The sequence below is a fragment of the Bufo bufo genome, chromosome 5 (assembly GCF_905171765.1).
Source record: "Bufo bufo chromosome 5, aBufBuf1.1, whole genome shotgun sequence".
Classification (NCBI taxonomy): Eukaryota; Metazoa; Chordata; class Amphibia; order Anura; family Bufonidae; genus Bufo; species Bufo bufo.
The window spans coordinates 77768820-77783959 of record NC_053393.1 but is presented as its reverse complement, the minus strand read 5'-3'; the positions used below and the strand labels follow the sequence as shown (position 1 = coordinate 77783959).

At 46.7% G+C, this 15140-nt stretch overlaps 1 protein-coding gene across 1 annotated transcript; it reads left to right on the top strand.

The window, feature by feature from the left end:
- Nucleotides 1–6708: 6708 nt before the first annotated feature.
- POLR2K (RNA polymerase II, I and III subunit K) lies at nucleotides 6709–12282 on the top strand. Its single transcript, XM_040432531.1, has 4 exons — nucleotides 6709–6777; nucleotides 6860–6933; nucleotides 9577–9669; nucleotides 12126–12282. The coding sequence occupies exons 2-4, from the start codon at nucleotides 6873–6875 to the stop codon at nucleotides 12146–12148; spliced, it is 177 nt and encodes a 58-aa protein (XP_040288465.1). The 5' UTR covers nucleotides 6709–6777; nucleotides 6860–6872; the 3' UTR covers nucleotides 12149–12282.
- The last annotated feature ends 2858 nt before the right edge of the window (nucleotides 12283–15140 follow it).

Below are 15140 nucleotides of genomic sequence, written 5' to 3'. Positions count from 1 at the left end.
AAAAAAAAAAAAATTTATTCATGTAAAAACAACTTTACCAAAAGTTTAAGGCCTCGTTCACACGAACTTAAGCCGCCTGTGCCCAATGCTGCGGTCCGCAACGCATGGGCAATGGCCGTACAAATCCCCTATTGCTGTGTGGGAGTGGGACCATTGACTTAAATTGGTTAACATACGGCAAAAGATAGGACAGGGATGCCCAATCTGTGGCACTCCAGCTTTTGCAGAACTACAACTCCCAGGATGACCAGACAGCCCACAGCAGGGCATGATGGGAGTTGTAGTTTTACAACAGCTGGAGGGTCACAGGTTGAGCATCCTTGAGATAAGGACATTGTGGTGCGGAGGCACGGACACCAAAGTCCACAGAGGCGCTCCCGATCCATGCCTCCGCTTTATCTTGCGGATTGAGAACCCATTCAAGTTAAGGGGTCCACATCCTTGATACGGAATTCACACGGCTGGTGCCCGTATATTGCGGAACCACTGTTTGCAGTCCACAATACAGGCAGCTTACACTTGAATGAATTGCCACATCCGTAAAAACCTGAACTACACAGTGTACAGGTATACATACATACATATATACACTGCTCAAAAAAATAAAGGGAACACAAAAATAACACATCCTAGATCTGAGTTAATTAAATATTCTTCTGAAATACTTTGTTCTTTACATAGTTGAATGTGCTGACAACAAAATCACACAAAAATAAAAAAATGGAAATCAAATTTTTCAACCCATGGAGGTCTGGATTTGGAGTCACACTCAAAATTAAAGTGGAAAAACACACTACAGGCTGATCCAACTTTGATGTAATGTCCTTAAAACAAGTCAAAATGAGGCTCAGTAGTGTGTGTGGCCTGCACGTGCCTGTATGACCTCCCTACAACGCCTGTGCATGCTCCTGATGAGGTGGCGGACGGTCTCCTGAGGGATCTCCTCCCAGACCTGGACTAAAGCATCTGCCAACTCCTGGACAGTCTGTGGTGCAACGTGATGTTGGTGGATAGAGCGAGACATGATGTCCCAGATGTGCTCAATTGGATTCAGTTCTGGGGAACGGGCAGGCCAGTCCATAGCATCAATGCCTTCGTCTTGCAGGAACTGCTGACACACTCCAGCCACATGAGGTCTAGCATTGTCTTGCATTAGGAGGAACCCAGGGCCAACCGCACCAGCATATGGTCTCACAAGGGGTCTGAGGATCTCATCTTGGTACCTAATGGCAGTCAGGCTACCTCTGGCGAGCACATGGAGGGCTGTGCGGCCCTCCAAAGAAATGCCACCCCACACCATTACTGACCCAATGCCAAACCGGTCATGCTGGAGGATGTTGCAGGCAGCAGAACGTTCTCCACGGCGTCTCCAGACTCTGTCACGTCTGTCACATGTGCTCAGTGTGAAGAGCACAGGGCGCCAGTGGCGAATTTGCCAATCTTGGTGTTCTCTGGCAAATGCCAAACGTCCTGCACGGTGTTGGGCTGTAAGCACAACCCCCACCTGTGGACGTCGGGCCCTCATAGAGTCTGTTTCTGACCGTTTGAGCAGACACATGCACATCTGTGGCCTGCTGGAGGTCATTTTGCAGGGCTCTGGCAGCGCTCCTCCTGTTCCTCCTTGCACAAAGGCGGAGGTAGCGGTCCTGCTGCTGAGTTGTTGCCCTCCTACGGCCTCCTCCACGTCTCCTGATGTACTGGCCTGTCTCCTGGTAGCGCCTCCATGCTCTGAACACTACGCTGATACACAGCAAACCTTCTTGCCACAGCTCGCATTGATATGCCATCCTGGATAAGCTGCACTACCTGAGCCACTTGTGTGGGTTGTAGACTCCGTCTCATGCTACCACTAGAGTGAAAGCACCGCCAGCATTCAAAAGTGACCAAAACATCAGCCAGGAAGCATAGGAACTGAGAAGTGGTCTGTGGTCACCACCTGCAGAACCACTCCTTTATTGGGGGTGTCTTGCTAATTGCCTATAATTTCCACCTGTTGTCTATCCCATTTGCACAACAGCAAGGGTAGGGCTATACCATAAAAAAAAAAAAAAAAAAAAAAAAGGGGGTACAGCTACACAGTGACATGTGTTGCATGACTTCTTGTCACTACAAAAAAAAATGTCACGTGACTTTTCAGTCTATGGTATCGCAACGTGACATGCTGCGACTGTTACACAGAAATCCGACTTTGCCTTCAAGAAAAAACAAAAAACGAGCCCGGTCTTAAAGTGGTTAAAGGAGGGTATTCCAGATACAGCAAGTTATCCCCTATTCACAGGTTATGGAACAACTATTAGATTGGTTGGGGTCCCAGTGATAAGACCCCAACCAATCACAAGAACCCCACACGGAACCCCCGTAAGACGAATGGAGCAACAGGCCAAGTAAGCACACAGCCGCTCCATTCATCTCTATGGGATTCCTGGAGCTAGTTGAGTACAGCGCTCAGCAATCTCCCATACAGATGGGCGTTCCAGCGTCTGAACCACCGCTGATCAGACACATGACCTATCCTGTGGCACAAGCCCTGTAAATACTGATGGCTTGTCCTTAGGCCAAGCCCAACCTGACCACAAAGTCCTGGAAATGAGTTAGGTCATCATTATCACATCAGTGGGGGTCCAAGTTCAACAATCAGCTGTTTCGGACAGCCGCTGGGCTCGCCAGAGCTCTGGTGAGCAACCCAGGCTCCTGGCAGCTTTCCAAGGACAGCGCCGTACATCTTATAGTGGCAGTGCTTGGTATTGCAGCAAAGCCCCATTGACTTGAATGTGGCTGGGCTGTAACTAGGCCATATGACCGATGTACAGTGATGGCACATGGCCTAGGAAGAAGCTGCAGCACTCAAGGCCTCTAACAGCTTGTGGGCAGGGGTCTCGGGTGTCGCACCGCCACCTATTCTGAGGAGAAGGCCCCTTGCAGACGAGCGTGTGCGGATTAGGTCCGGATGCGTTCAGTGAAAAATGTGCGACTTCGCAAACAGTCATTCAGTTTTGTCTGCGATCGCGTTCAGTTTTTATCGTGCAGGTGCAATGCGATTTAATGCGTTTTGCACTGAAGGTATGCAAACAGCTCTTAGCAACCATCCGTGAAAAACGCATCGCATCCGCACTTGCTTGCGAATGCGATTTTCACGCAGCTCCATTCACTTCTATGTTGCCAGCGTTGCGTGAAAAACGCAGAATATAGAACATGCTGCGATTGGTTTGCATGAAAACCAATGCACATGTACACAGCCCCCATTGAAATGAATGGGTCTGGATTCCATGCGGGTGCAATGCGTGATGCAAACGCGCAGAAAACTCGCTCGTCTAAGGGCTCATGCCCATGAACGTAAAGGCTCTGTGCCTGTATTGCGGTCCACAATATAGCCACCGATTTGAATGGGTCCACGATCTGCAAGATAAGGCCAAAGATAGGACATGTCCTATCTTTTATGGAGTGGAAGCACAGATCGGAAGTCCACAGAAACACTCTGAAGCGCTTCCGTGGGCTTTCAGGTCCATGCCTCCGCACCGCAAAAGATAGGACATGTCCCATCTTTGGCTGTATCTCGCGGGTCACGGACTCAGTCAAGTCAATGGGTCCGCAGCGCGGAGTGCACACAGCCGATACCAGTGCAAATAGCGGTCCGCAGCACGGGCCCCTTACGTTTGTGGGCATGAGATCTAAGTCAAATATTTTTTCCTGGATAACCCCTTTAAAGGGGTTATCCAAACAATAAAACATGCCCCCCAATGCCCGGGCCCCTCATATGGGTCGCTATTGATCCCTGCACGGCCACCACTGCATCACCCTGTCACGCGGATCAAAAGATCCGGCGACAGGGGGGCAGCCAATAGCAGGCAGTGACGAGCCTCCCTATAGTCACCCGTGATGACGCTAGGGACGTCCTTAAATCGTGGATCCGCAAAACACGTATATTGGCTAAGTGCATGCCGCCATTTCAGGTTTTTTTTGTCCTGCAGAAATGTTGTATCGTTGTCTGCAAAACAGCCAAGAATAGGACATGTTCTATATTTTTCGCGGGGCCGCAGAATGGACATACTGGTGTGCTGTGCGCATCTTTTGCGGCCCATTGAAATGAATGGGTCCGCATCTGATCCACAAAAAAAAATAAAAATGCAGATCGGATGCGGACAAAATCTATGGCTGTGTGCATGAGCCCTTAAACTTCTTACGCCCACCACGTACTAGCATGTTTTGGATGCATGCAGCTATTACTATGTGGAAACCCAGCCTTATGGTTCTACGAGGAGGCAACAGGAATATATGAAATACACAGAAATTACCAATACACTTTATCACCCCCTTTGTTCTTTAGAGACGTCAGCACTTCTTAAAATGCCTTCAGATTTTCTTACAGAAATTTGTGCGACCGAAAACAACTTCCGTTCATCAGATTCATTCAGATAAATTAAGCCGATTTTCAGTTGCAGAAATTCCTGCAACAAAATCTGCTGCATGTGAAAGCCCCCCTAAATAAGTCAGGCCAATTTTCAGGAATGAGAGAGTTTGTAGAAACATTCATCCCCGATAATTGGCCTGTGTAAGTGTATGGCCACACGGTCAGTTTACCGATGCAGTTTTGGAAGCCAAAAATAAAAAAGATAAAAAGGACGGATTTTATAAAAAAAAATAAACATTTTTTTTTAATTCACCCCCAATTGGGCTTCCAAAACTGCATCAGAAAACCTGAAAGTGTGTCCATACCCTAAAAGAGGACGGCGACTCGATGTAGGATCAAACGCTTGCCGACACCAAAAGTCACCGTTCCTGTGCCGCAGATTGTGCTGTAAACCAAGGGTCTGCTGCGCAGGAGGAATGATTCTCTACCGTGGATGATCGGTCGCTTGTCCCCATACAGCAAAGGTGATCGCTGCATGTAAATGCTGCCCTCGTCTACACATTGGTGATCAGGCAGTTTTTGGGAACGTTTAGTTCACTCCCCATAAAATCAGTCAAGTAAAAGGATTTTAGGCTAGTTTTATATGCCCAAACCCTCAGCTGAAAAAAAAAAAAAAAAAAAAAAAAAAAAAAATCAGTAGCAGATCAGAAACTGAGAACAGTTTTAGTTTGGTGGCATTTTCGGGGGTGTTTTAGAAGCATTTTAGAGGAGTTTTTGAGTGAGGTTTTTCTGCTTCCCCATTGAGTTCTATGGAAATCCACCATCAAAGAAGTACAACGTCACTTCAAGGAGGTCTACAATCCCCCCCCCCCCCCCCCCCGCTTCAGGGGGATGCATACAATTTATAAAAAGATATGCACTTAGTCATAAATTAGGAAAATCTATAGCAGCCCGTGCACCTGGAGTGAAAAACTACCCCACTCCCTGAGTGGAGTAGTTGTTTAGCCAACATTTATACCTATTTTGGGGTGTAAATTTAGTAAACTTGCCGGGCGTACATAGAGAAGTAAGGGCCCCATAGCAAGGATAAAACCAGGCCCCTCACACAGGACAGAAGGGTTTCTGCCTAAACCCATCAATAAAGCTTCCAGACCTGGTTCTCCATAGGCCTTTAGTCACCAGAAGTCTTCTCCAGCAAGCCAAACAGAACCTGCCCTCCTGAGGCCACAATGAAGGTAAAACAAGGACTGAACAGGCTGATATTACTAATTGCCCTAGGTCCACATTTGTAAGCTTCGCAGGTCACATGACAGGTCACATGATGCTTTTCTTTTGCTCAATGTCTATTGGTTAAATTTCCAGACTACTGGTCGTTCTGCAGGTATTTGTCAGTAACGGGTGACACATCTTGTGGCATAATTAGGAGGCTTTGGGCCTCCTGCATCAACCCGTGCCACTTTCAAACGTGGGCTGGGATTAAGGCCCCTTTCACACGAGCGAGTTTTCCACGCGGGTGCAATGCGTGACGTGAACGCATAGCACCCGCACTGAATCCTGACCCGTTCATTTTAATGTGTCTGTGTACATGAGCGGGTTTTTTTCTTTCATATATTTATCATGAAAGCAATTGAATTCATAAATAAGTAACCACTAGGTATATGGTGCATGTACGTCATCGTACAAATGAAGGGTCTTAGGCTGGGGCTACACGGCGACTTCTTGTCGCTGAAAAGTTGCGCAACATTTTTTATAATGATAGTTAATGGTGTCACACTGCAACATGCGACAAGACAGTCGTAAAAAATCCATCCAGGTTTGATTTTTGTGCAACTGTGGCGTCGCAGCATGTCGCAGTGCGACACTATTGACTGTTATTACAAAAACGGTTGTGTGACACGTTGCAGTGTAGTTGCCCTAAGCCTTAGAGGGTCATATTATTTACATTGACAGGGAATAATAATCTTGGGGGGATTATCAAAACTGGTGTAACAGAACACTGCCTTAGTTGCCCATAGCAACTAATAAGACCCCACCTTACATTTTCCAAAGGAGCTCTAAAAAATGAAAGGTGGCATCGGATTGGTTGCTATAGGCAACTAAACCAGTTTTCCTTTACTTCAGTTTTGATAAATCTCTAATTTTTTTCAGCACTGTTTGCAATATGCTGTACATGGAAAACCGTTTACGTATAGACAGCAGATTCTCCAGCGGTCTGGCTGTGGTAAAAAATAACCAGCACACACAGCAGCCGCTAATTCCTTTCCAATTACCCACAAGCAAAATGGCCACCGTGGCGCTTCCGCCCAACACAGTGACGTCGCTGAAGAATCACGTGTGGTATACAGTCTGCCCATGTCCGGTTACGTCATTACTGTGCGACCTAGTCGGCACGTTGGAGCGTAGTGCCGCTGGTTCTGGCCCGCTGTGCGGTACGTGGTCCGTTATCTCACGTTTTGCGTCCTGTCATCCTATTCTCCTCAGTAACTTGGACGAACCCTCTATTTCTTACAGATTTAGGCTGAGTATGGAAGCCCAGAAGGACGCCCCACCGCCAAAACAGCAGCCTATGATTTACATTTGTGGAGGTAAGCAGACCGGTGTAGTGTGGTCCCTGGATTCTTCCCTGCTTGGGGTTAGTGGGGTGTACACAGACCTGGAGCGGTCTGTCAGAGCACCTTGTTATTTTGGGAGAGGCACAGTTCTCACACACTTGGTCTTCATCAGCTTTCAGAGACAAGCCAGTAAATGGCATAGTACTGCGGGGTAGGGAGAGTACTCCTATCATGTATAGAAGTAGTCACCTGTCAGTCAGATAGTGCTCGTAGTCCCCCAGATCACCGGGGACAGGGGGTTTATTACCAGTTCTTCATACAACATACTTCTCTTTTGTAGGTATTTTATTGCCCACATATTTTGGCACACTGATGACCCTGTCATTTAGGCGCTATCTACTTCTATTATTTAAAGTGGACCCGTCAGCAGAAAATGCGATCGGAAAGCACCATGTTATAGAGCAGGAGGAGCTGAGCTGATTGATGTATATTTTTGTGGGAAAAGATTTAGTAAAACCTGTAATTTATACAATTCTATCTCTGCTTTTTGCGCCTCCTGTGGACGGCTATTGGTACAGGGAGGAGGAGTTATCAGTGACTGACGGCTATTGGTACAGGGAGGAGGAGTTATCAGTGACTGACAGCTATTGGTACAGGGAGGAGGAGTTATCAGTGACTGACAGCTATTGGTACAGGGAGGAGGAGTTATCAGTGACTGACAGCTATTGGTACAGGGAGGAGGAGTTATCAGTGACTGACAGCTATTGGTACAGGGAGGAGGAGTTATCAGTGACTGACAGCTATTGGTACAGGGAGGAGGAGTTATCAGTGACTGACAGCTATTGGTACAGGGAGGAGGAGTTATCAGTGACTGACAGCTGTCTGTGAATGTACTCTTCTACACACAATGTCCTCCTCCCGGGACCGATAGCTGTTCACAGGAGAATGTATAAATTACAGCTTTTACTGACTTTTCCTACTATATATCAATCTGCTCAGCTTCTCCTGCTTTGTTCCATGGTGTGTTCAGATTGCACAGCATTTTGTGGTGACAGGTCCTCTTTGAGGGGCTTTTCCAGGATCATATTGAGGACATATCTTTACAATTGGCCATCAATATCTGATAGGTGGGGGTAGGGCTATGCGATAAAAAAATAAATAAATGCATTTCAACTTTATGGACGATTATCAGTTAGAATTTTGATTTATTTATTTTCTTGCTAAATTAACTAAAAAAACATGTCCAACTAGCCCAGCTACAGTCAGGGTGGTCGTTTTCATAGCCCTCATAGTACATTGTACCTGGTTCAGTGGGTGACGATACTACAATACATAATCTATATAACAGCGTCAGCCAAATGACACTAGAAATCTATTTTACTCATCAAAGGTGACGCCTACTTGTGATATTTAACTCCTTTCCTCGCTGCCTCCAATAGTTTTCTATTGCACATTACAGGGAGGAGGTATAGAGGAGAGGGAACTACAACTCCCAGAATGTCCAGGCTGTTATGTGTTATCAGAGGACATTAAATGGGCAGGGGTATAAGAGGAGACAACTACAGCTCCCAACATGTCCAGGCTGTTAGTATTTGATATCCAATGACATTACAGGGAGGAGTTACAAGAGGTGAGAACTACAACTCCCAGCCTTTCCCTGGCTCTCATACTGAATCCATTGCTTCTCCAGTTTATTCTCCCCCACACAAAGCTCCTCTTCTACAGGATCTTCCCCACCGCTTCACTCCTCCATTGCTAAGATCCGCTTGCTCTCTCCACTGCCCTTGTGCAGCACTACACCAGCGCAGCCTGTGCAGGGTCTCTTCAGTCCCTGCCGCCCGCCAAGGATTAATAGAATGGGCAGCAGGGCCTGGAGACTACACGGTCTGCGCTGATACAGCATTCCAGAAATCTAAATTTGTTATCACGAGCTGAAGCCGGGCAGCCCCTCTGAGTTGAACACTGGAGCATTTTTAGGATCCAATGCTCTCCTTGCCCTGTGCTGAATCATGCATGGCAAGGGCTTTTTTGCTTACGTTTTTCACTGCTAGACGGAGGCTTGCGCCTTGCACGGTTCCCAGTGACATCACCGGCACTGATGGGTGGGCTTTAGCGCCATTTTACAGACTAGGAGAGCGCTAAAGCCCGCTCATTCGTTTCTGATGACGTCACTGGGCTCACTGCTAGGCAGAAGCCTCCGCCTAGCTTACCCATGGAGAGCCCGGTACGTCACCGGATCTCCAGAAAAAGCCTGTGGGATTCAGCACAGGGAAAGGGAGAGCACCGGAGCATGAAATGCTCCGATACTCATGTCAGATGGGCTGAGTGGGGGAAGATGGGGATATGTCCAGGTTCAGCTCTGAACCCGGACGACCCCTTTAACTTAATCAGTCGCCGTGACTGTCAACACCCCCACCGATCTAGTAGGCATCTCCTATCCTGTGGATAAGGGATAACTTGAAACTACCAGAATATCCTTTTAAAATGATATCTCATATTTGTTTGTAATGCTTTAATGTTCTTGTACCAGAATCAGTCCCAGACACCATGGATGTCTTCCCTTTGGTTTTCTGTTGCGATGCTTTGCTATAGAGGTTGGTTGGTCGGCCTGCCTGTGATCTACCACTGCTGTTTTTTTCTCTGAAATCTTTCCTTTTTTATTTTTTTTTATATCAGAATGTCACACAGAAAATGAAATAAAAGCCAGAGATCCTATCAGATGTCGAGAGTGTGGCTACAGAATTATGTACAAGAAAAGAACAAAGAGATGTATCCTTTAATCAGTGCACGTTTCAGTCTAAAAGAAATAAGCGGCTTCTAGCCGTATGGACAGCTGTGATGTCGACCGCTGATTGTCTAATGTGCATGGGGGTATCCCGTCTCTTCCCCATGGCAGATGATCTGGGATGGATGTTGTAGTTCAACATGCCTACTTCAGAGGTGTCTGGCAGCAGCTTGTTACCCTTTGGCTAGTGAGAACACTTGCACGCTCAGCTGAGCCAAGTGTGCAAATTGGTTTGTGAAGAATAGCTGGCTCTGGGTCAAACGAGTGTTTGGCAGACGGCTGTCTAAGGCTACTTTCACACTGGCGTTTCTGGGTCCGCCTGTGAGATCCGTTTCAGGGCTCTCACAAGCGGGCCAAAACGGATCAGTTCAGCCCCAATGCATTCTGAATGGATAAGGATCTGTTCAGAATGCATCACTTTGGCTGCGCTTGGTCTCCGTTACGTTTTTTAGACGGTCACTAAAACGCAGCTTGCAGCGTTTTGGTGACCTCTGACTATGTGGAGCCAAACGTATCCGTCTTGACTTACATTTTAAGGCTACATGCACACGACCGTGCTGTTTTTTGCGGTCCGCAAAAAACGGAAGCCGCCCGTTCCATTAATTGCGGAAGGCACACGGACGGCTTCCGTTTTTTGCGGACCGCAAAAAACAGCACTGTCGTGTGCATGTAGCCTTACAATGTAAGTTGTAGACATGCCTATTTTTGTCTGCAAAACGGACAAGAATAGGACATGCTATATTTTTTTTTGCGGGGCCTCGGAACGGAGCAACGGATGTGGACAGCATACGGAGTGCTGTCCGCATCTTTTGCGGCCCCATTAAAGTGAATGGGTCCGCATCCGAGCCGTGGCTTGGATGCGGACCATAACTTTGGTCTTGTGCATGAGGCTTAAGTCAATGGAGATGGATCCATTTTTCACTGACACAATATGGTGCAATTAAAAACGGATCCATCCCCCATTGACTTTCAATGTAAGTCAAGATGGTTCCGTTTTGACTTAGACTTTTTTAGATTGAATAATGCAAACTGATCCGTTGTTAATGGATACAAGCGTTTGCATTATTGGTGCGGATCCGTCTATGCAGAGACAAGACGGATCCGCACCAAACGCGAGTGTGAAAGTAGCCTAAGGTTGCCTTTAGATGACCATGTGACGGCTGTGTCCGTTTTGGTTGCATCTTGCGGATCTCAAACCCATTGAAGTCAGTGGGTCTGCACCGCGATGTGGGATGCACATGGCCGGTGAATATGTGATCACAACTGGAGATGAGCTATGAAACAGTAGCTCTGACTGGCGAATCCTAATTACATGGCAGGCATGTAATTCTACATTCACGTTAAACCTTTCTTTGGCGATTAGCTGTTCGTCAGGTCAACTTCAATGAGAAGGTTCTGAAAGACAAGCATGAGTAAGGGCTCATGCCCATGGCCTTGCCCGTATTGCGGCCCGCAAACAGAGGGTCTGCAATATGCAGGCATCGGCTGTGTGCTCACCGCATCACGGATGCAGACCCATTCACTTGAATGGGTCCGCAATCTGGAAGGTGCGGTGCGGAATGGAGCCTCCGAACCACAAAAGAATAGAACATGTTCTATTTTTTGGCGTTGCGGACAGATCACGGACCTATTTAAGTTGAATTGGTCTGGATCAGTCTGTAGAATCTGTTCAGATGTTGCTCGTGCATTGGGGACCGAAAAATGCGGGCCCCGTTGTGCGGAACGGCCGTGTGCATGAGCCCTTAGAGCGGGTTTGCATGCTCAAAATAAAGTCTACTTGGATTTTAATTGGGGCAGTTTCAGAAATTCTTGCAGCTAATTTGCCACGTGTGAATATACTCTAAAGCAGTGATGCCCAACCTGCGGCCTCTCCAGCTGTTGCAAAACTACAACTCCCAACATGCTTGGACAGCTATCAGCCTATGGCCTCCTGCACACGATCGTGTGCTTCCCGTTGTCGTATTGCGGACCTGCAATACACGGGCACCGTTCCGTGTGCATTCCGCATCACAGATGCGGACCCATTTACTTCAATGGGTCCGCAAATCTGGAGGTGCGGAACGGAAACACTGAACGGAACCCTATGGAAGCACTACGGTTTCGTCTTGTACTTCCATTCCGCCAAATGATAGAACATATCCTATCTTTTTGCGGATCGCGGACCCATTAAAGTGAATGTGTCTGCGATCCGCTGCCCCACGGTCGGTGTTTGTGCATTGCGGCCCGCAATTTGAAGGCTGCAGAACGGCCACGGGGCACGTTTGTGTGCAGGAGGCCTATAGCAGGGCATGGTGGGAGTTGTAGTTTTAGAACAGCTGGAGGGCCACAGGTTGGGCATCACGGCTCTAAAGGGTAATCCAGTCAAACTGATTTTCTGAGGTGAATAAAATGTATATAGATGTGTGTGTACAATTGTTACTTTTCCTTAATGAATTTTTAGTGGTGGTTTTTGATGCTCGTTAAAGTCTCCAACTTCCAACAGCCTTCGATATTTTTTTGTCCCCATGCTAATTTTTTTTTCTAATGGACTGTATCAGATATAGTGGTGTGATGTTATAAATTATTACATGCTTTGTAATAAAAAATTTTATGCTGGATTTAAAGGTCCGTTAATTTACTGTTTGGTAACCTACCACAAAAGCCTTTTTGTTTTTTTGTGAAATCACTCTACAACCTATTATATTTTTTGTCATAAATAACATCATAACTTTAATCTCTGGGTTAGTATGAGTGATACCAAATATATAGATATAATTTATTTTTATTTTTTTGTGGCAAATACACAAATCAATGATAAATTCTGGCATTTTTTTTAATTCACTATGGGATAAACTAGGCTACTTTTAAATCTGTGTTTTGGACTGATTCGCAGGGGATCAGCAAAAAAACGCATCCCATGATGCACACAAAAACTCTGCTTGCAGCGGGTTTGTGACCGACATGGGAACGCAACCAAACGGAATGCATTCTGGTGCGTTCCGTTCAGTTTTGTCCCCATTGACAATGAATGGGGACAAAACTGAAGCGTTTTCCTCGGGGGTTGAGATCCTATGACTGATCTCAATAACGGAAAGGAAAACACAGATGTGAAAGTAGCCATATGTGATAATTGTGCAGTGTGGGTTTTTATGGATGTGGCCATAACAAATTTATGGAGGGCATTTTATTTATGCATTTGTTCAATGGAGAAAGTGTTTATTTTTTTGTTTTGTTTTTAACTTGGAGATTTTCTTAAAATTTAATAACGTAACTTTTATTTTTGCAATTTATTATCCCAACATGAGGTCTTTGACAGGCGATCTTCTGATCTCTTCAATAATACTTTTATTGCATTACAGTGTATTATACTGTCGGTATTTTACTGACAGGCCTCTGGTGCAGCCCAGACAGGCAATCACTGAGGACAGGCCTGGGGGCCTTGATTGGGTCGCTGACTGCCATGCACAGATATCACTGATCTCGTTTGCTCTCTCATGTGCGAGCCGAGCTTCTGCTCTCCGCTTCACTGGAGTCCTGGGCAGCGCTTAGGGCTCTTTCACACGAGCGGATGCTGTGCGTGGAATCCGCTACGTGAAAGAGAGCCAAGCCCCGCTCCGACAGCAGAGACACGGAGCATGAACATGATTGATAATGCTCCGTGCCTCTCTGTGATCTTTTTACTACAAAATCACGGTGAGATAAAGTTGTCACCGTGATTTTGTAGTAAAAAGGTCACAGAGAGGCACGGAGCATTATCAATCATGTTACTGCTCCGTGTCTCTGATGTCCGGAACGGGGCTTGGCTCTCTTTCACGCAGTGGCTTCCATGCACGGGATCCGCTCGTGTGATAGAGCCCTTAGACTAGGCCGCTGTAAAAAGGCGTATCGGTGGTCACTAACAGGTTAATGGTATGTCCACATGTGACTTAAAAACTGGATTTTCTACAGCAGTACTGTAACCTCTTACAGTAGCAGCAGTTTTACAGACACGCTCTGTGTAAGAAGTCCATGGCAGAAATTGCCCCTCTATCCTTTGCAGTGCATAGGATAAAATCTACAGCAAAATCCACGACAGGTATGCAGTGGAAATTCCACTCTATATTGGCCATACAGGCTATGTTCATGTCCCACAATCTACACTTGGACAGCACGGGCTAGAATTCCGCGTGGGTGCAATACGTGAGGTGAACGCATTGCACCCGCACTGAATCCGGACCCATTCACTTCAATGGGGCTGTTCAGATGAGCGGTGATTTTCATGCATCACTTGTGCGCTGCGTGGAAATCGAGTTCTATATTCTGCGTTTTTCACGCAACGTAGGCCACATAGAAATGAATGGGGATTTTTCACGCATGGTTGCTAGGAGATAATAGGGATGAAAGCAAACCCGGACCCCAATAAGGCTACTTTCACACTAGCGTTCGGAGCGGATCCGTCTGATGTTTCATCAGACGGATCCGCTCCTATAATGCAGACGTTTGCATCCGTTCAGAACGGATCCGTCTGCATTATTACTTAGAAAATTTTCTAAGTCAGAAAGTAGCCTGAGCAGATCCGTTCAGACTTTACATTGAAAGTCAATGGGGAACGGATCCGCTTGAAGATTGAGCCATATGGTGTCATCTTCAAGCGGATCCGTCCCCATTGACTTCCATTGTAAGTCTGGACGGATCCGCTCGCCTCCGCACGGCCAGGCGGACACCCGAACGCTGCAAGCAGCGTTCAGGTGTCCGCTCACTGAGCAGAGCGGAGGCTGAACGCTGGCAGGCTGATGCATTCTGAGCGGATCCGCCTCCACTGAGAATGCATTAGGGCCAGACGGATGCGTTAGGGGCCGCTCGTGAGCCCCTTCAAACGGAGCGCACGAGCGGACACCCGAACGCTCGTGTGAAAGTAGCCTAAAGTGTATTCACTATTATTTTCCCTTATAACATGGTTACAAGGGGAAATAATAGCATTCTTAATACAGAATGTTTACTAAAATGTCGATTGAATAAATAAAAAAATTAACTTACCTGTTCCAATTGTTCGCGCCGCCGGCATCCTCTTCTTGCTTCTTCTTTCAGGACCTGCAACAGGACCTTTTGGTGACGTAATGGCGCTCACCATGTGGTGAGCACGGTGATGTCAGCGCAGGTCCTGCTGAATGAAGATAGAATATTTCTATCTTCATTCAGCAGGACCTGCCCTGACGTCACCGCACTCGCCACGCATTGCACCCACGCGATTAAAAATCAAATCTGACTGCAATTGCATACCTATTTGCACGATTTTCCCTGATCGCAGATGCAACTCATCCGGACACGCTCGTCTGCAAGGGGCCTCAGAGTCAGTGTGCCAATTAACACGTGCGACTTTCCACATGGACTAAGTTTTTATTTTTTCTGAACAATTTATCCAAAAATCACGGACAGCCAGCATTTTTTACGGACAAATTGGGAAACTGATTAACCATAAAGATAAGTAATACATATC